At 41.2% G+C, this 20,972-nt stretch overlaps 2 protein-coding genes and 1 long non-coding RNA gene across 3 annotated transcripts; 1 reads left to right on the plus strand and 2 right to left on the minus strand.

Annotated features, from left to right (window-relative positions):
• Positions 1–1,646: 1,646 nt before the first annotated feature.
• On the minus strand, positions 1,647–9,538 carry LOC129868286 (uncharacterized). The gene is made up of 2 exons (XR_008761741.1): positions 8,737–9,538; positions 1,647–5,264 (listed from the first exon to the last, which is right to left on the minus strand). It is a non-coding gene; the product is annotated as an uncharacterized LOC129868286 (long non-coding RNA).
• On the plus strand, positions 9,314–18,021 carry LOC129868284 (zinc finger and BTB domain-containing protein 21-like). Its single transcript, XM_055942121.1, has 2 exons — positions 9,314–9,450; positions 13,103–18,021. The coding sequence occupies exons 1-2, from the start codon at positions 9,345–9,347 to the stop codon at positions 16,183–16,185; spliced, it is 3,189 nt and encodes a 1,062-aa protein (XP_055798096.1). The 5' UTR covers positions 9,314–9,344; the 3' UTR covers positions 16,186–18,021.
• A 928-nt stretch (positions 18,022–18,949) lies between these two features.
• On the minus strand, positions 18,950–20,921 carry LOC129868285 (autophagy-related protein 101-like). Its single transcript, XM_055942122.1, has 2 exons — positions 20,295–20,921; positions 18,950–20,142 (listed from the first exon to the last, which is right to left on the minus strand). The coding sequence occupies exons 1-2, from the start codon at positions 20,544–20,546 to the stop codon at positions 19,741–19,743; spliced, it is 654 nt and encodes a 217-aa protein (XP_055798097.1). The 5' UTR covers positions 20,547–20,921; the 3' UTR covers positions 18,950–19,740.
• Positions 20,922–20,972: the final 51 nt, after the last annotated feature.

A 20,972-nucleotide genomic window follows, 5' to 3' on the forward strand; every position in this document is an offset into this window, starting at 1 on the left:
CCTCCACCCTTGCTCCCACAGTCCCCAGTGTAACATACTGCATGGCAATATCTAGCTGGAGAGTGCATACAGCTATTTGAAGACGGTGTATCCATTCACATTTGGTTGAAGTGACATTTCTGGAATCCAATTGATCCCTTTGTTTGTTCCTTTGATCCTGTATGTTTCCTGTATTTAAAAGTACTGTTCATCCCTAACTGTTGAGTATGTGCTTATCATCCCAACCAGTTATGCGTGGCTGGGACAAAGATAAGGCTTTGCACATACACTACATGAACAAAAGTATGTGGACACCTGCTCGTCGAACATCTCATTCCAAAATCATGGGCATTAATATGGAGCTGGTCCCCCCTTTGCTGCTATAACAGCCTCCACTCTTCTGGGAAGGCTTTCCACTAGTTGGAACATTGCTGTGGGGACATGCTTCCATTCACGCACAAGAGCATTAGTGAGGTCGGGCACTGATGTTGGGCGATTAGGCCTGGCTCGAAGTCGGTGTTTCAATTCATCCCAAAGGTATCCGATGGGGTTGAGGTCAGGGCTCTTTGCAGGCCAGTCAAGTTCTTCCACACTGATCTCGACAAATCATTTCTGTATGGACCTCGCTTTGTGCACAGAGGCATTGTCATGCTGAAACAGGAAAGGGCCTTCCCCAAACTGTTGTCACAAAGTTGGAAGCACATAATCAAGATTTCCCTTTACTGGAACTAAGGGGCCGAGCTAGAACCATGAAAAACAGCCGCAGACCATTATTCCTCCTCCACCAAACTTTACAGTTGGCACTATGCGTTCGGGCAGGTAGTGTTCTCCTGGCATCTGCCAACCCCAAATTCGTCAGTCGGACTGCCAGATGGTGAAGCGTGATTCATTACTCCAGAGAACGTGTTTCCACTGCTCCAGAGTACAGTGGTGGCGAGCTTTACGCCACTCCAGCCGACGCTTGGCATTACACATTGTGATCTTAGGCTTGCGTGTGGCTGCTCGGCCACGGAAACCCATTTTATGTGGTTTGGAACTCGGAGGGAGTGTTGTAACCGAGGACAGACAATGTTTACGCGATACACGCCTAAGCACTTGGCGGTCCCGTTCTGTGAGTTTGTGTGGCCTATCAACTTCGCGGCTGAGCCGTTGTTGTTCCAAGACGTTTCCACTTCACAATAACAGCACTTACAGTTGACCGGGGCAGCTCTAGTAGGGCATAAATTTGACGAACTGACTTGTTGGAAACGTGGCATCCTACGACAGTGCCATGTTGAAAGTGACTGAGCTCTTCAGAAAGGCCATTTTACTGCTAATGTTTGTCTATGGAGATTGCATGGCTGTGCGAATCCAATAATTTGAAGGGTTGTCCACATACTTTTGAATATATTGTATATGTTATGACCTGCCATGACAAACAACATGTTTGTGATGCTAGAGGGGAAGAGATGGTGGCTATGAAAAGAGAGCAGCAGTGACTGTCCCATGTGAATTGGTTTCCACTCAAGTAACCATGGCAGTGTTTGCTCTCATCCTCTCACTAATCTCCTTACCCACTGCCTCCGGCAGGCAGGCCGGTTGGTGAATCAGGAGAGGTGATGTAAAAATGCAGTCACTAAAATACTGTGCTACCTAGTGTTTCACTAGTCTTGCCTAGGCCAACAGACTCAAATCAAATCAAAGTTTATTTGTCACGTGCGCCGAATACAACAGGTGTAGACCTTATAGTGAAGTGCTTACTTACACGCTCTAACCAAAAGTGTAAAACAGGTATTAGGTGAACAATAGGTAGATAAAGAAATAAAACAACAGTAAAAAGACAGGCTATATACAGTAGCGAGGCTATAAAAGTAGCAAGGCTACATACAGACACCGGTTAGTCAGGCTGATTGAGGTAGTATGGTCATGTAGATATGGTTAAAGTGACTATGCATATATGATGAACAGAGAGTAGCAGTAGCGTAAAAGAGGGGTTGGCGGGTGGTGGGTGGGACACAATGCAGATAGCCCGGTTAGCCAATGTGCGGGAGCACTGGTTGGTCGGCCCAATTGTGGTAGTATGTACATGAATGTATAGTTAAAGTGACTATGCATATATGATAAACAGAGAGTAGCAGCTATTCATGAAATATTAATATCTTCTGCTGGTTATAATGCTAATTTGATTTGATAACTAAGTTCTCTAGGAAAAGTAGGTGCTTTAGAAATTGTGTCACTTTTCCCTCAAAGACTGTAAAACAAAATACATGCTCCATCCTTCCATAAAAAGATCTCTATAACCTCTGGAATTTTAAAGATTCACTCATCACAACTAATTCTAATGCGGTGTGAAAATTAACTATTAAACATATTAAGCAAATAAACCTAGCCTCAGGAATATGACTGAATCAATTATGATACTCTGAGGCACTGGGGCATATCACTGCACGAAAGGCACATTTGCAGGCCGTACGCTCCAGTGCACAAGTCCGAAAGGGTATAGTTTCTGGAAATGTTTGTGTGCACTTGTCCAGCAGTGTTTGGCCCTGCACACGTCCCGTAAATCTCAAATAACGGACTTTTGTGCGCAGACATGCACGGACATGTATACAATATGTCCGGAAATAGTTCAGTAAAATCCCCAGAAACTACCATACATGTCCACCCACATACCAGGACACATCTTGAAATTCCAGTGCACGCCTTTGACGTCAGTTGCAATACATCTCCTTCCACGTCCGCCCACGTTTCTCCCATGAATGTCATTAAATGGCCGTGCACTTGCTCAAGGTTGCACATATTTATTCGCCCCACTGAATGCTAATGCTAGTCATTGTTAGCTTGCCTTAGGTGCTGTCAATTGTATAGTAAAAACACAATGAATTATTAAATGAATGACTTACAGTGAATTAGGAATGAATGAATTAATAAACGACTTAATTATTTGTAAAATTATTAATATCACAAATCAACCTTTTCCGAAATAAATATTCAAGCATCACTATCAAGGTTTTTCCAGCACCTCACGACATTTCTATACTAAAACAAGTCTTAGTTCCTTGAATAAAACTCATCAATACACTTGTTGAAGGACGACAAATAATTGCAGTAGAGCAGGAGAAAGTGGGTAATAGCATCTGTATTTAGGTTAAGCAGAGCCTGAAACTAAAGTAAAACCCATGGAGGCTAGCCCTGTGCCAAGCTGGATGACTCCTGCCAGTATTCAGCGCTCTTATTTTGAAAACACTTTAATTAATTATTGAATTTCAAATGTGGTGCTTATTTGCTTACATGGGAAAAAGAGTGGTGAGGGTATACCTCATATGGAGGAATACGAACAAGCCTATTCAAAATTCAAAGATCAACAAAAGTGTTTTCAAAAGGATCAAGCACAGTACTGAAGGAGTCATCCAGCTTGGCCCAGGGCAAGCCTCCATTGGGGGTGCTATAGCTTTGAGGGTTGATTGGTCCGTGGTATATACAGTTCATTCGGAAGTGTTCAGACGCCTTAAATTTTTCCACATTTTGTTACGTTACAGCCTTATAATAAAATGTATTTAAAAAATGTTTAATTTCCTAATCAATCTATACACAATACCCCATTAAAACTGAAATATCACATTTCCATAAGTATTCAGACCCTTTACTCAGTACTTTGTTGAAGCACCTTTGGCAGCGATTATAGCCTTGAGTCTTCTTGGGAATGACACTACAAGCTTGGTACACCAGTATTTCGGGAGTTTCTCCCATTCTTCTCTGCAGATCCTCTCAAGCTCTGTCAGGTTGGATGGGGAGAGTCGCTTTACAGCTATTTTCAGGTCTCTCCAGAAACAGTAGATCGGATTCAAGTCTGGGCTCTGGCTGGGTCACGAAAGGACATTCAGAGACTTGTCCAAAGCCACTCCTGTGTTGTCTTGGCTGTGTGCTTAGGGTGGTTGTCCTGTTGGAAGGTGAACCATTGCCCCAGTCTGAGGTCCTGAGCGCTCTGGAAAAGGTTTTCATCAAGGATCTCTCTGTACTTTGCTTCGTTCATCTTTCCCTTGATCCTGACTAATCTCCCAGTCCCTGCCGCTGAAAAATATCCCCTCAGCATGATGCTGCCACCATCATGCATCACCGTAGGGATGGTGCCGGGTTTCCTCCAGACGTTACCCTTGGCATTCAAGCCAAAGAGTTCAATCTTGGTTTCATCAGGCCAGAGAATCTTGTTTCTCATGGTCTGAGAGTCCTTTAGGTGCCTTTTGGGAAACTCCAAACGGGTTGTCATGTGCCTTTTACTGAGGAGTAGCTTCCGCCTGGCCACTCTACCATAAAGGCCTGATTGGTAGAGTGCTGCAGAGATGGTTGTCCTTCTGGAAGGTTCTCCCATCTCCACAGATGAACTCTGGAGCTCTGTCAGAGTGACCATCGGGTCTTGGTCCCCTCCCTGACCAAGGCTCTTCTCCCCCGATTACTCACTTTTGCCAGGCGGCCAGCTCTAGGAAGAGTCTTGGAGGTCACTGTGTTCTTGGGGACCTTCAATGCTGCAGAAAGTTGTTGGTACCCTTCCCCAGATCTGTGCCTCGACATAATTATGTCTCGGAGCTCTACGGACAATTCCTTTAACCTCATGGCTTGGGTTTCGCTCTCACATGGACTGTCAACTGTGGGACCTTATATAGACAGGTGTGTGCCTTTCCAAATCATGTCCAATCAATTGAATTTACCACAGGTGGACTCCAATCAAGTTGTAGAAACATCTCAAGGATGATCAATGGAAGCAGGATGCACCTGAGCTCAATTTCAAGTCTCATAGCAAAGGGTCTGAATACTTATAAAAATAAGTTATTTTATTTGTAAGAAATGTGCTAGGTATTGTGTGTAGACTGATGAGGAAAACATTTAATTTTGCATTATCTTGGCCATGGCGCAATTGTATATGAGAACGTGTTATCAATTTGTCCTACCTGGTTAAATAAAGGTTAAATAAATAAATAAATAATTTGATTTTAGAATAAGGCTGTTACGTCACAAAATGTGGAAAAGGGGAAGGGGTCTGAATACTTACCGAATGCACTGTAGGTTGCCTTAATGGAAACTCCCCAGACATGATCCATGTGCTGTGGCTCGTCAAGTAGCTCTGGTCCCTCTCCAAGCAGCTCTGTAGTTTTCCATTAAGGAAAGTGAGCACCTCACTCCGCAAGTAGGGGGGCTTGACGAACCACACTGGTTTTCTGTTTTGCAGGCCTCCTCATTGTTCGTCAAGTCCACATTAACTCGACTCCAAATGTCTCTCTCATTCTCTGCAAGCACTCTCGACCATGCATCTAGAACCAATAGAACACAGTAAACAAATGCATAAGTCTCAAGTCATTCATGTTCATATAATTCATATAAAATCTTAACTTTACCCCACTAACCCCAGATTCAGAGTTAGTGAAGGGGAATTCCAACCTTTGACATATATCACCTACCTTCATTGTAGTTCCCCCAAACAGTTTTTGTTATCTTGTGAAAGTACTGAGATTATTGGTATTATTGGACTATTGTGATAACAATAGTTGAATTTCATCCACTTGGTTTAAAGGGGGTCCACATGTCTTTGGCTACATGCACTCGATGTATCACCCACAAACACCGATCCAAAGGTCATTATTATCAAACGAGATATAAGTTTTGCATGTGATACTCTCAATGCACAGAGCTACAGGCATGAGGACTAGAGTAGGAAACAGAATGTTTGCCAAAATGTGTACCAAGCTCATGATTACTGTTATTTTCAGTAAAACAGTCAATACAGTTCTGATCAAATCCAATCAAAATGTATTTATCACATGTGCCGAATACAACAGTTGTAGACCTTACAGTGAAATGCTTACTTACAAGCCCTTAACCCTTAACCAACAATGCAGTTAAGAAAATACCTAAAAAAAAGTAAGCGATAAGAATAACAGATAATTAAAGAGCAGCAGTAAATAACAATAGCGGGGCTATATACAGGGGGTACCAGTACAGAGTCAATGTGCGGGGGCACCGGTTAGTTGAGTTAATTGAGGTAATATGTGCATGTAGGTAGAGTTATTAAAGTGACTATGCATGGATAATAACAGAGAGTAGCAGCAGCTTAGAAGAGGATGAGGGGAGGGGGGCAATGCAAATAGTCTGGGTAGCCATTTGATTAGCTGTTCAGGAGTCTTATGGCTTGGGGGTAGAAGCTGTTTAGATGCCTCTTGGACCAAGACCTGGCACTCCGGTACCGCTTGCCATGCAGTAGCAGAGAGAACAGTCTATGACTAGGGTGGCTGGAGTCTTTGACAATTTTTAGGGTCTTCCTCTGACACAGCAGAAACAATTACTGTTCCAACAAAGTACAGAAATCAGTGATTAACAGAACTACGAGGGCTATAGCAGCCACTCTAGACCAGGTGGTTGGAATTCAAAGTCTGTTTTCATTCTACTTTTCTAGACTCAAATATATAACTTGAAACATGTAATAGGGCCATATATGCACTTTGTATTCCAAGGACCAGGAGTAATAAATCTAGTGTTACACAGAAACTACTTTTCCAAAAATACTTCTTTGTATGGTTCTCCAAGATTGTGTCCCCTATGTTCTCAGGTAAACCTGAGAGATACGTCTGCCTCACAGTCTCGTAATAGGTGGCACAAGAACCTGCAATGGATATAAGCACAAGGTTAATTTGATGTTGTTTTGGTGGCCAGGTCAACGGTGTAGAGCCTTGCTATCATTTGTAAAAAAAGAGCATTAAGCATACCATCGAAAGTATCAACCTTTTTCAGTATTTGAATGAACAAAGAAAATGTAGTACAACATTAACATCTGGGGACGTGTTTGTGCTCTTTGACATCGCACAGACAAATTGTACTGGGAGGTAAATCTGTGTTAGAGAGAATGCAAACGTGTTACGTTTGTGTAAATGTTACAACTCAATTCAACAATCTCTAGAATAATCTACTTCACTAGCTAATTGCCTTTGCAAAAATGTATGTCTTACTAGGTGTGCATGTATGACACACCAGGGTTAAAATGCGTTAGTTAACTAGCTAATTACCTAGCTACAATAGTACGTAAGTATAAACAATAGTACGCAAGTATTAACACCATAGGACCACGCAGCTGTCACACCGCTCGGGAAGGAGACGCATTCTGTCTCCTAGAGATGAACGTACTTTTGTGCGAAAAGTGCAAATCAATCCTAGAACAACAGCAAAGGACCTTGTGAAGATGCTGGAGGAAACAGGCACAAAAGTATCTATATCCACAGTAAAACTAGTCCTATATCGAAATAACCTGAAAGGCCGTTCACCAACGAAGAAGCCACTGGTCCAAAACCGCCATAAAAAAAGCCAGACTACGGTTTGCAACTGCACATGGGGACAAAGATCGTACTTCTTGGAGAAATGTCCTCCGGTCTCATTGTATATCTACTGGCCCTTTTAATGGTAAATATATCCAAGAACTTTGGAGTGCTCATGCTGTACCTTCAGGCGTTTGGAAATTGCTCCCAAGGATGAATTAGACTTGTGGAGGTCTACAATTTTTTGCCGGCTTTCTTTAGATTTTCCCATGATGTCAAGCAAAGAGGCACTGAGTTTGAAGGTAGGCCTTGAAATACATTCACAGGTACACCTTCAATTGACTCAAATGATGTCAATTAGCCTATCAGAAGCTTCTAATGCCATGACATCATTTTCTGGAATGTTCTAAGCTGTTTAAAGGCAGTCAACTTATTATATGTAAACTTCTGACCCACTGGAATTGTGATAAGTTAAATAATCTGTCTGTAAACAAATGTTGGAAAAATAACTTGTGTCATGCACAAAGTAGATGTCCTAACCGACTTAACAAAACTATAGTTTGTTAACAAGAAATTTGTGGAGTGGTTGAAAAACAAGTTTTAATGACTCCAACCTAAGTGTATGTGAACTTTCGACTTCTACTGTACATATCATTAGTGTTGTTCATATGTACAAACGTTCCAACAGAAATAAAAATCATCTGAGACCATCTTGTTCTCACTGATTTATAGACAAAGTTAGCTAGCTTGGCTACACTCATACGAATGAGAAAATCTCACTAGTTTTTCACTTGCTCAAAACACTTAAAATTATATATCAAAATAACCAGAAAAAAACGCATCAGTTTAGATAAACATGCTATCTATAGAAACCATGCTTATAATTGTTATAAACCTGAAAACAGGATAAATAAGTAGACACAAAGATTTGGATTCTTTTCACTGAGCTTCTCTTGCAACACATGAGGTAGAGAGGCCTGTGGCATTTGAGAATTTACGTGATGTGCACTGTCCGGAAATTTCCTGAAATGTACTAATGTATAATTGGGATTTTACTTTCCCAGAAATTCCTGTATCACGCAAGTGTTCTGGGATGCGTGGATCTCTACAGGAGTCTGCACACTAGCATTGGGAAATTCCCACCCACAACCGTGCACCTCAAATTTCACAGGAATATAACAGATCCAATTTCACCCAGAAACTCTGCTTTTCATACAGGCTGTGCTGGAGGGAGGTGAGGGAGGGTGCTCTCAGAGAAGAGGGGTGGCTCAACCTGAGTGACACAACAACCATTAACAGGTGTCATCATATCACTTAGTTCCACAGATTATGGGACTGGCCCTAACTGCAGAACCACAATCATAGTGTCCCCCACTCAGGTGCAGCTTGTTCTATCCAGTTTATTTGCATACCTTAAAGTCTTCGCATATAAACACAGATTGTACATACATGTCAAAATTAGGCAATAGCAGTGCCACACCTTCCTTGGATTATCCGCTTGTGAGGTACGGTGCTACATGAAGACTTTCCAGGATGTGGTCGGATAAACAGAGCAACAGGCGTCCTCTGGGTATCTGTAATGAGGGAGAGCAGAGGTGCCATAATGACATTTTTAATCACATGTCTTTAATTAGTTTCAGTGGGACAGTGGATCTGGTTACAGAGAAACGCATTCATCCACCAATGTCAAATGCAGATATTACCCCGTGCTTTGATTGTCGTCATTTAGATACAACATAAAAATAACATCAACAATAAGAGAAAAATACATTCTGCATTTAATTATGCAATTCCACATAATTTAACAGTATCCATCTATGGTTTTAAAGAACAGAATATTGATATTTTGCAACTGAGACAGCGATGTTGACCTGATAGCAATATGACAGTTTAAAAAAAAAAAGTGAATTGGTGTTGCTTCCCAAGGGCCTGTTCACATGTCAAAGAACGAAAATATGGCCTGTCACTTTAAGATGGTTAAATCTGCCTGTCATATCCTACACTCCCGCCTACATGGTATAAAGCAGCCTATCAGCTCACAGCGCACGTGACGAGCGTTCTATGCGATGACCTCATCCCTGGAGTGGGATGACGTCAAATTCAAGATGGATGGAATCACGACTACCACACACTCAACATAATTCTGATATAAAGTCTTTAGTGTGCTGCGTGGAAACAGAACGAATACATAGGGGTAAGTTTAGAAAGCCATGAAACTACTTTGGTTGAGATTGTCTTGCGCTAGTGCTCTACATTGGACTCTTGTTTGGAGAAAAGCTTTTTCTTCCTGACGTAACTCTGAGGTGGTTTCTTCGTCTTTTCTAAACCCCACGAGTAACTGCTCTTGTCTGCTCCTGTAGATGCTGCGTCTGCGCTTTAACTAACCAGGGAGAAAATACAGTAGTGGGTGTGTGCACACACAGTGACCACACACTCGTTTCTCGAGCACTGTGGTTTTATTCTGTTTCTTTACGTTTCTCTTTCGGAAACATTAACACAAAGTGATTACGTGATTTCACCACCAACAACGGTAACAAACAGCCCATATACCGCGTCATTGTTTTAGATGTAATTAACCTATTTAGTACATTACGGAGAGGATACTTGCCAGAGTTCTAAAACCAGTTTCGGCTGAATTTGTGTGTCATCAGGAATTTTAGCCACGTCTCGCTTATTATCTAATGCTTGCTCCCCTGGCTTCTCCTCAGACACATTCTATGGGCGCAGCGTTCTAAACTTTTCTGGTATGGAATGTACCAAACATGTTTGTGTAATCGTATGCAATTGATAGCGGTGTCCACAGTTCTGTGTGCAACGGAATGAACGCTATCTGCGTTCCTTCTAAATATGCCCCCCGCCATGTCTTCTGATTAAAGACATGATGTAATCGAAATAGAACCTATAAATGCGCATGCGTTATGTTATTTGCGCTCATAGCACAGATAGATACAGTAACCGCCTACCAGTTGCTGATCTAAAAAAGGTTGGATAGTCTAATGCAGTACTCTTCATGATTTACAGAATACGTGTTTTAGTATTCTAAAATTGAAAATTAAGTATTTACTAACTAGCCATTTTTTCACAAAATATTGTTGGCACAGACTGCATAGCACAATACCTCTTACCGAAAAAAATCAGGCTTCTGGCAAACAGTTGTCAAGTCTTTGGACAATTTGTTGCAAATTTGCAGCAAACTCATATTTTCACATGCATATGGGTTTTGTGGCAGACTGTTGCGGTAAATTTGCGGCAATTTGTTTACTTCTGGTGATCAATTCTGGGAAACTTGTGATGAACTTTCTGATTGCTGCAAATTTGCTGCAAACTCAGTAATGAATATGCAAATTAGACCAGGGAAAAACGAAAACATTAAATGTAGTAAATATACTAAACATGTATTAAATGTCTTAACAGATACAAATACATCTTAATCAGCATGGTAAAAGGAGCAAAGACTAGATATTTCTCAAATAAATTGTTTATTTAATATTTTTATGTAGCTACAACACATACATGAGAGAAATGTTAACACTATGGATGGGGATGTTGACCTTAGGATGTTTAAAGGGGCAACTACAGAATTATTTACATGATAACTGAGCAATAGATTTCAACCAATGGAAGTTTAAAAAAATCATTAACAAAATGTAAATAATTAAAACAAAACTAAATCATACCCTGTTCAGGACTATTGCCTTTTTGAGTGAACTTTGGAGATGGTGGCCTTGTGGAAGTCCTTCGTCCAAGCATGTACTGAAACAATCAGAAAACACCAAACAAACATAGTCATTCATCATTAAGGTTGTTGGAATTTTCAGAGGGTTTTGTGATGAATGAGCAATCTGATTCAAAGAACGCACATTTAGCTATATTCTGCGACAACACTCCAGTAAGCTAGCGTCTCGAGCATGGTCGCGAGGCTAACGTTAGCTAACTAGTAAACCTTACCACAAGCCAGAAATATTAGCACAGAAAATGGCTAGCTAATGGTCGTTCGCTAATGCTCAAGCTAACGTTAGCTAGCTACCTAATTATGATAGGACAACCTATTTAACCATCAAATTCATAATTTGTAACGTTTGTTACTTACCGTTTTCACAGTTTTCAGTCTGCCAAAACACCCTTTTAGTTTGTCTAAATAACATTAGCCATTTTCCACTCACTAAGTCGCACTAGAGGACTTGTTAGTTGCCACGTCTTGACACGTGCTCACATTATGGTGAACTTATCCCACTGGTTGGGTCAGATATCCATAATGTATTTTGTAGTGTTGCATTGCGCAGGGGCTTTGCTGACATGCATCTAAAATAATTGGTTGAGTTTGCCCCATCAAGATTTACATGCTAAAATCAGCACTGCCATAACCCAACCTTAATAACCCAGTACCAACTACCCAACCCTGCTGTTTTTACAGAAAACAACCAAACTATTGACCAAATGCCTGCAACCCAGCAATTGGGTCATCCAAACAACCCAGCATTTTGTAAAGTGTAACTTACATCTCAAAGCCATGCATGCAAGAAGTCTTGGCCTGTCTGGTGCACAAATATTTCTCTGTCCTCAGTTTGATTGAAGGCCTCAATCTGTATTTTTGCCTTGTAACTGATTGTTTCTAGATCAAGAGAAGGAACATCATGATCAAGATGAGTTAGCTTCTACTAGTTTTAAGCAATGAAAGATCTGATTGTTACAAAGAATGAATGTATGGGCTACATTTGAGAATACATGCATTTGCTTACCTTATCAATCTTGAAGACAATACTAATTTATCACTCAAAAAAAGTGTTATGAGTGATTGCACGGCAAACATATTTCCAGGGTGTTGATGCATCCTCCTCTCTGCCTCTTCCAACACCACTGGTAGGGGAAGGGTATCCATCTGCAAAAACTAAATGTTGCATTATTGTCAAATCAACTCATATTGTTGCTACCTTAGCAGTTGTGCTAGCTAACATGATACTGAACTGTGACACTAGCATATTGGCATGCATATTGGTATTAAGACAGCAACGTATTCACCCAAAAATATAAATGTTTAGGAAAATCATTAGTTAGCTAGCTTCGCTACCTATCACATTATTTGTGCAAAAATGGGATAGCTAACGTTAGCTAGCTAAGCACTAGCCAGTCATTGGCACTGAGATTGAAACTGGTATCAACAAAATGTGTTTCACTCTATCCCATAAAACATGACATTGCTAACTAGGTGTAATTTACCAAATAAAATGTTGAAGTTTATTCACGAGGAAGTTTAATTAATAAGTTAGACACTCACAGGACAACTTTGGTAGCTAGCTAAAATAGCTTGGTTTCCATTTTTCAACAGATGTTTCTAATCCCGCTGATTATGTAATCAACGGTTACTGGTCTTGGAATGTTTTGCAACAAGTTATGCCACAGATTCAAATTGAATCTTGAGAGAATTGTCTGCCAGAAAAAAATCTCTGGCGAACTCTTTGCCACTTGTGGCAATAAATATTATTGCTGCCAAAGATTTGCCACAGATTCACCATTAGGTGCAAACATTTGCAAACTACTGGCAACATTTTGTGGCACACCATTTAGTTTTCAGCAAATTTGCCAGAAACTTGGGGAAGTTTCTAAAACATTGTCACACCTGTATGTCATATAAGAATTTGGCATAATGTTATTAGATTCTTATACTTTTTGCAACTTTTCTGCTGTTATTTATTTCTTTAGGTAGATTTATTTGACACATAGTTTGTTTGATTTGATGTATTTCCTAAATGTTTAGGTAACTCCTTCCTTAATTTTTTTTACTGAAAAATGTTAGTCAAATTAAGGGTCTTGAAATTAAAATCCTCATTTTTTTTCTTGCCTTTCAGTCAGAATGGAGAGTCTGGTGCACTATAGTAATCCCTCCCATGGCCTCTCGGTCCTGGGGATGCTCAATGAGCAGCGCCTGAAGGGGCAGCTCTGTGACACAGTCTTGGTTGTCGGGGATCAGAGGTACCAAGCCCACAGGAGTGTGCTTGCTGCCAGCAGTGAGTATTTCCAATCCCTTTTCACACGGAGGCTGTCTGACACCCACAAAGTGATACAGTTGGACTTCTGTGAGCCTGAGGCCTTTGAGGTAGTGCTGAATTACATATACTCATCCTCCCTCTTCGTGGACAGAGGCAGCCTGGCAGTCATCCAGGAGATGGGATACAGTCTAGGAATCCCCTTTCTAACCAACATCATGTCAACAAGGCCGCATGTGTCCTACTGCGTCTCCAGAAAAAGGTTGTCCTTCTCAGAGGAAGATGACAACGACAGCCAGCCGAGGAGTGTCATTATGCGCCAGAACCGAGGTGGTGATTCTCCCGGCCCCAGTCGCTACAGTTCAAATTATCAAGGAGAGCCCTCAGGACACAGGAATCCAAACGAACCAGCCAGGAACACTGCATCCAATCCCAGAAAATCAGCTGAAGCAACTAGTGAGGCTTCTGATAGCAAGCCCATCAGTTCATATGCCTCCATCTTAAAGGGGAAGACATCATCACGTACAGGGTCATCAGTAAGGCCCCAGCTCACCTCCTCAGTCTCCTTCAGTGAATCTCCAACAGTCATGTTACAGACTGAGTCTGATCTCAGCACTAAAGAAGAGGAGGTGGAGCAGAGGCTCTACAGACCCAAATCAAAATTTCAGGGCTCGGCAGGGGAGCCTATCCAGACCATTGACAGGAGTGGCCCACTCATAAAAAGCCTGCTGCGCAGGTCATTATCCATGGACAGTCCCGTCCCAGTCTTCTCCCCAACGCTGGAGCTCAATAAGCTGCAAGGCCGAGATCAGTCTGTTGTTAAGATGGTGGCAAAGACAGAGGAAGGGACTCAGAGTGAGCACAAACACAGTGTGAAAGTGGTTCCGCCACTTCTTCTCAGGTCAAGGCACCCCAGTAGGTATGATGATGAAGAAGAAACTCAGGGAGAGGTATTCCATGTGAAGACAGAACCTAGCAGCCCACTGTCTGACCCCTCAGAGATCATTAGAATCACAGTAGGAGATTCTCTACCAGTAAACCTAAAAGACATTGAAATAAATTTTGACCAAGGACCTACTAAGCCATTTTATAATCTCCCTGGAAAGAGAAAGGTGAGAAGAGACAACAGAAGGTACCCATTCAAAAAGTCCAAAGGTGTGAACAAACATGATTTACCATGTGAAGATGAAAATAACATGTCAGAATCTGTACCTCACAACTCCAACATGGACGACAATGATGGAGACTGGACTGATGAGTCCAGGCAGAGCAAGATGTTTAAATGCTGGAACTGTTTAAAAGTGTTCAGATCCAAAGCTGGACTGCACCGCCATGTTAACATGTATCACAACCCAGATAAGCCATATGCTTGTGACATCTGCCACAAACGCTTCCACACCAACTTCAAAGTCTGGACCCACTGCCAAACCCAGCACGGAGTGGTACAAAACCCTGCTTCATCCTCCAGCTCGTTCCAGCTGGATGAAAAGTTTCAGAGGAAGCTGATTGATATTGTGCGAGAGAGAGAAATAAAGAAAGCCTTGCTCATGAAGCTGAGGAGAAATAAGCAGGGTTCGCAGTCTCAGGTGTTTGCCAAAAAAGGTGGCCTGAGGTCCAGGTCAAATTTGATATGCCCTTACTGTGGGAAAACGTTTTTGTTTTTGTCTCAGTTCAAGCAGCATTTGAAGACACACCCTGCAGAGAGAGCCAACCAAGAGACTGAGAGAGAGAGCAGTCTCTGCCAAAAGGACCAGGACCAGCCCGGTCAGAGAGAGAACACAGACACAGAGGTTTACTCCTGCAGACTCTGCAATGAGAAGCTGTCCTCTCACTTTGAGCAGGGAGACCACGAGAGGGGTTGTCGACACGCAACCGTGTGCCCGTACTGTGGCCTCCGATTCTCCAGCCCAGCGGTTAAAAAAGAGCACGAAGCACACTGCAAGTACAAGAAACTGACCTGCCTGGAGTGCATGCGGACCTTCAAGTCCTCCTTTAGCATATGGAGACACCAGGTGGAGGTTCACAACCACAACATTATGACTGTTAAGGAACAGCTGAGCCATCAGGAGGAGATCAATGGAGAAGTATCTGACCACCTCGGAAGGCCGCTCCATACCCAGGAGTCTGTGGGAGCGGGGAGCTCCAGAGAGGACATCATCTACAGTGACTCTTCAGGTCCGCCTATGTTCGACTCAGAGGATTCTTTATCATTCGTGCCCGAGGACTTGAGTGTTAGCCAGCATAAGAACGACCACCATGGCGAGCTGACAGTGAAGGAGGAGCCCATTGAGGAGGCTGTGAGCGAGAGGGAGGACATGACGTCTGGGGCCTCCATTGAGCCCGAGGAGCCAGGTGTTTGGCCATGTGAAAAATGTGGCAAGCTCTTCGGTGGCCACAAAGACCTGGAGCGCCACCAGGAGCTGCTGTGCCACATCAAACCCTTCATCTGTCACATCTGCAATAAGGCCTTCAGGACCAACTTTCGTCTTTGGAGCCACTTCCAGTCCCACATGTCCACCTCCGATGAACCTGGAGTGAGAGAGGTCGATGATAGGCACCCTTCGTCTCCCTCCCCCTCACCACCACCGGCGGTCACACAAGCAACTGGACGTCCTGCCCCACAAGTTTCTCCACCTAAACCAATGGAGGCAGAGCCAGTGGTAGCTAAATCTGTGGTAGCTAAGGAGGAGGAGAAGCCTGTAAGCTCGTCGTCAATGCCCAGGACCAAGAGGCCGGAGATGGACAGATCATACAGTAGCCCCCTACCCAAGACGGATAGTGTGGATAATCCTCTCACCCCTCAGGAATCAGAAACCTTTTTTTACCATGCTCCCACTCTCTCTGCCCTCACGTTTAAGAGGCAGTACATGTGTAAGCTCTGCCACAGGACATTCAAGACTGCCTTTAGTCTTTGGAGCCATGAGCAGAGCCATAGCCACATTTGAATGTGTCTCACTTCGACACCTGTGCTCTGTTTTGAGCCTCTGAGATGATACTTTATGCTCACAGCATCGTAAAATATCAAATACAACTCTGTCTACACAAGAAAGATTTTGAATGTATCTATTGCTGTTGGTAGTTGGCTTTCCTTCATGTTATATTTTCCAGTGGCCATGTGTGTTGGTGTAAAGGTGTGAAAGTGAATGTGTGCAATTAATTGCTATTTGCCTCGTCATCAGCTCCTTACAAATGTTACTTGGCTTTTGACATTGTTAATACTGCGTAAATATATTTCAGATAACCCCCTTTGACTCGTCCTTACCTATTAAAAGTCTTTTGATTTAGGAATTGCTGTACTGTACAATTCAAATCAGTTAAGTGCTTTTGCTTAAATTGTGAATTTGTGTTGATTGATGCGTGACGAATATGAATATGATATTAGTGGCATCAGGGATCATGTTTATTGATATGCACTTTGCAATTCTGTTCACTATTAACATTGCGCATATTTGTCAAATTACATTGATTAATTATTGTTATATTAATCTTTATTTTAGATCCTCTGCATCCCATTAACATTTCAGCTATAATCTATTTTGTACCATAAAATTATGGTTTTCATATTGACTATTCATATTAATTATTCTTTATTCAGATTTGGTCATTGCCTTAGTGATATTTCGTGTAGATTATACAAGTAAACAAAACCAAAGAGGAGATAGATTAGCAAGGGGATAAGAACTGGAAAAACATGCAGTATTTTAACTGAAACTTTTTGTAGATTCGGAGAAAATAAATGATCTTTATTTCTATTTTAATTTTAGGTATCACACAATAAATTACAGATCATCATGAGTGGATTATTGTGTAAAGAATAAGGAAAATATGTACTTTATTGGAAAGAAGTTTTGTTTACCTTCTGGGCATGGTGTATGGTAGATTTTGTTGTAGGTTTTTTAATGATTAATTTGGTACAAAAATACAAAATAACTTGTATAGTAATACATACAGAAGAACGAATTTGAATGACCAAAGACATGGGTATTGTATCACTGCTCTGTGACGGCTCAATACCAGTATGATGAAGTCTGAAATAGTTTGTATGATAATTACACAAGTAATCGTGTGAATTGATAGCATGGTCTTAGCATATGCATCCTGAGACAATTGACAAATGTTCTGTTAAAACGAAGCACAATAAATCGTTGCAGATTAACTACTTTTTTTACTTGGATATTTTAAATGATTTACAGCCAAGAGCCAATAAAGGTTTTAAAAATGTAAGAACGTGAAAGCAAGACTTGCCCTAGGGGAAAAAGTGGGATTTGGAAAATAGTTCCTTTATAACAGTCCAATGTTTTGGGGTTGCTGTGATTGTGATGGCTTGCTAATTACAGTACATCTGGAAAAGAGGATTGAATTATTGATGATAAATGTTTTTATCATTTGTACACTGATTGAGAAGACCGCAATAACCACAGATATTGATATTCAGATTTGAAAGATGTAACTTTTTGATGTTTAACTTCTGTGGTTAGGTTAAAACAATGTATTTATATTTGTGCTCTGAATTTTTGTGGAAGATCTTAAAAAAATAAATTGAGTTCAAAGAAATTGAATATAATTTTGTGTATATGGCGGTGTTTGTATAACCTTACATTTTTTATCTATAATTAGTTTGTTTATGAAAATAGATATCTATAGTATTATTATATTTCTGCAATAATGCATATTTGTATGGGTTGCATTATTTTTGCTTTACATAAAAGGCAGCCATTTTGCATTTTTTCTACAGTTTTTGTGCTTGAATTCTTTCTGTAATAAAGAGTGATATTGCGGTAGCTGCCTTGGTATTGAGTGTGTATACTGTTTGGATAACATTAATAAGAAACTAACACCCTTGAATCATGTGAAAGTTTTCAGGAGAAGTTGGTATGTGTTTAAATGAGTAGTGCCTCTGTACTTGGCTTTAGCTTCCACTGTGGAACTATTGAAACGGCAATCTGGTTGAAAACATATTTTTTTCAACATGGTTGCACTAGTTGCAACATTATTCAGGCATGTTCAGAGCTGTTATAGATAAAATAACTGTTACAGATGGAAAACCGCTAACTAATGTGACCAAGAGAAAAGGTGGCAATGTTATTCCCATGGTCACTGCCATGGGTCACATAGATGTTTTTCAAGCTATTTAGCCACTTGGACAGAGGTTACATATTTTTTGGGCTGTGAATCAGGAAGTGAATTTGTGGTCTGCACTGATGTGGAACTTTAGGTCATCCTCTGAATAAAAAATATATGATTGGAGAGGTAACCTTTGCAACAGATGATGAAAAACATCCATACAGCTGAATGGCAAAGAATGCTTTTGAATAAAGCATCTGGCCTCTCAACCTAAAAAAATGCCCTGACTGTTTAGTTATTCATTCTTTATTGGAAGATTTCTTCCACATCTTTGCAAGTTGACCCGTCTGATGATGCATGCTTGGTATGCAGTATACTGCACAAATCTGAACCCGTAAAGGACAAGACAGGCCAACAAGAACATTGACCGTCTGCAGTAAATCACCTACTGGGTGTCAATAAAGAGTGGCGATTCAACGTGTAGTCAGGAAATTATCATAAAATAATTAACGAGGTTCTGTGGTCAGAGGCAAAAGGATGGCAACCCACCACGAACGACCAATGTCCGTGTTGGTCTGTCTTGTCCTTAACATCAGTAAGCATAGTAGCAGGTGGTTTTCTAAAATAACAATTGGGAATGTGAAATTAATTCAGGTGATACATTTTATTTTCAAAAGTGAAACATCTTTCTTCACATCATTTTCTTAGAAGCAAATATCAAACATAAATCAGAAAATTACTTGAAAAGATAATTAAAACTTCCATAAAGCAGTTATTAAATGAAAACCTGCTTCAGACAGACATGTTACTTGTAGCACTTTGTTCATACAAAAAACATAAAAGCAAAAATGGTACTTGACAATGTTATACTCTGTACTATCGGATGTGAAAGGTCATGTTTCAGTGTTGACAAGTGCATTTAGAGAAAGAGTAGGGATAGATAACTAGGATTGTAAAATGACTGCTTACCTCATTTGCACACACTATATAGACTTTTTCTATTGTGTTATTGACTGTATGTTTGTTTATTCCATGTGTAACTCTGTTGTTGTTTGTGTCGCACTGCTTTGCTTTATCTTGGCCAGGTTGCAGTTGTAAATGAGAACTTGTTCTCAACTAGCCTACCTGGTTAAATAAAGGTAAAAACAAAAAGTGATTTTACTTTCTGATTAGACATTGGGTGGTTGTACTTCTAGCATACTAACTAATAGTTAAGACACCCACGGGCCTGCAAATGCCCATGTCAATGAAGCAATTACATCTCATAGTCAATAAGGCCCACAATTTAGCCTGGTCCCAGATCTGTTTGTGTTTTCTTGCCAACTTCTATGGTCATCCTATGATCCCAACCATAAGAGTTGACAAGATAGCCCAAACGATTTGGAACCAGGCTACCCACAGCCATGTTTTAAGATGCACATCATTTTGAGGTGCCCTCACAGTGCTAAGGTGTCTTTTATTAGCCTTCTCATGGTGGTGCTCACTGAGGTGCCCAGCGTATCAGTGATCTGAAAAGTGATTTTGTACAGGTAAGGTTGGACATCTTTGAGGCTGGTGTCGAACACATTGTCCACTTCTGACTGGGTGGGCATCTTGGGTAGGTACTCGTGCCGGTTGATCACCTCCACGATGTTGATCACCTTCTCACCCAGCTTCTCGCCCACTTTCTCTCGGCAGATCTGTCTCTCCTGCTCGTTGGCCAGGTTAACGACATTGACCTTAATGCTCCAGACCTCCCAGGGAATACACTCATCAGAGAAAGGCCAGCGGGACTTTTTTTTCTGGTAGAACTCCAGTGAGATTTGTCCCATTCCATCCGTCCCATTGCCCATGGCATCCTGTAAAGCACAATATAGATCCAGAGGTCAATGGATGCCAATAAATTACAAGTATGGTTATACATGACATAACCCATATAATATCTAGCTATACGTTTTAGTGGATAATATCTATACAGTTCAACAAACAATCAGTCATCATATAGGCCTACCTTGAATTCTCCTACTGCTTTCCTGATGGCCCTGTCAAGCTCATCGGAAGAAACACGAACAAAACTGAAATCAATAAAGTCGCAGTCAATGTCCTGTGTGCCAACAGTACCAATGGAGTAGGTGCCCTCTTTCTTGTAGTGAAATTTCCCAGTGCTGCGATGCAATAAGATAGTGTGCAACAGAGCCAACATGGCCTCGTCCACCTGTCTTCCCTCCACCGACACTTCTAGAGCCTCCGAACGGCAGTTCATAGTGATCTGCTTCCCCACAGAGGCAGATGGAATATATGGGGGAATTCGCTATTCCAGCACACCCTTCAACTGTTGTTCACGTTCCATAAAACTGGGCTAAACATCAACACAAGCTAGCTAGCTAACGTTACTGCTAGCTATTGTAAGTAGCTAACTAGCTACTAACGCATCAAACGTTGTGGCAAGCTCGATGGTTATCAAGAGAACACGTTACTTTTAGACTGACTTGTTTAATATTACAACATGTGTAGAAAATGTGTTGTTCCTAGCTATGTTCTTTATAAGTATTTATTAATAACAACATGCTGACACACAAACTGCATTTCGCTGTCCTACTAAAAAGGGGAGGAACTACTTCTGTAAACACATCGGGAAAACTACGGAAAGTCCTGTGGACCAATCCGAACCTTGTATCCGTTCTTATAC

The sequence above is a fragment of the Salvelinus fontinalis genome, chromosome 13 (assembly GCF_029448725.1).
Source record: "Salvelinus fontinalis isolate EN_2023a chromosome 13, ASM2944872v1, whole genome shotgun sequence".
In the NCBI taxonomy this organism is placed as follows: Eukaryota; Metazoa; Chordata; class Actinopteri; order Salmoniformes; family Salmonidae; genus Salvelinus; species Salvelinus fontinalis.

Excerpts from the sequence above, each read along its gene's own strand:
- LOC129868284 (XM_055942121.1), top strand. The coding sequence starts at position 9,345 with ATGACGTCAAATTCAAGATGGATGGAATCACGACTACCACACACTCAA. Across the intron at positions 9,451-13,102 it reads AACAGAACGAATACATAGGG|TCAGAATGGAGAGTCTGGTG; the intron begins GTAAGTTTAGAA and ends CTTGCCTTTCAG.
- LOC129868285 (XM_055942122.1), bottom strand. The coding sequence starts at position 20,546 with ATGAACTGCCGTTCGGAGGCTCTAGAAGTGTCGGTGGAGGGAAGACAG. Across the intron at positions 20,143-20,294 it reads AAGCAGTAGGAGAATTCAAG|GATGCCATGGGCAATGGGAC; the intron begins GTAGGCCTATAT and ends TGTGCTTTACAG.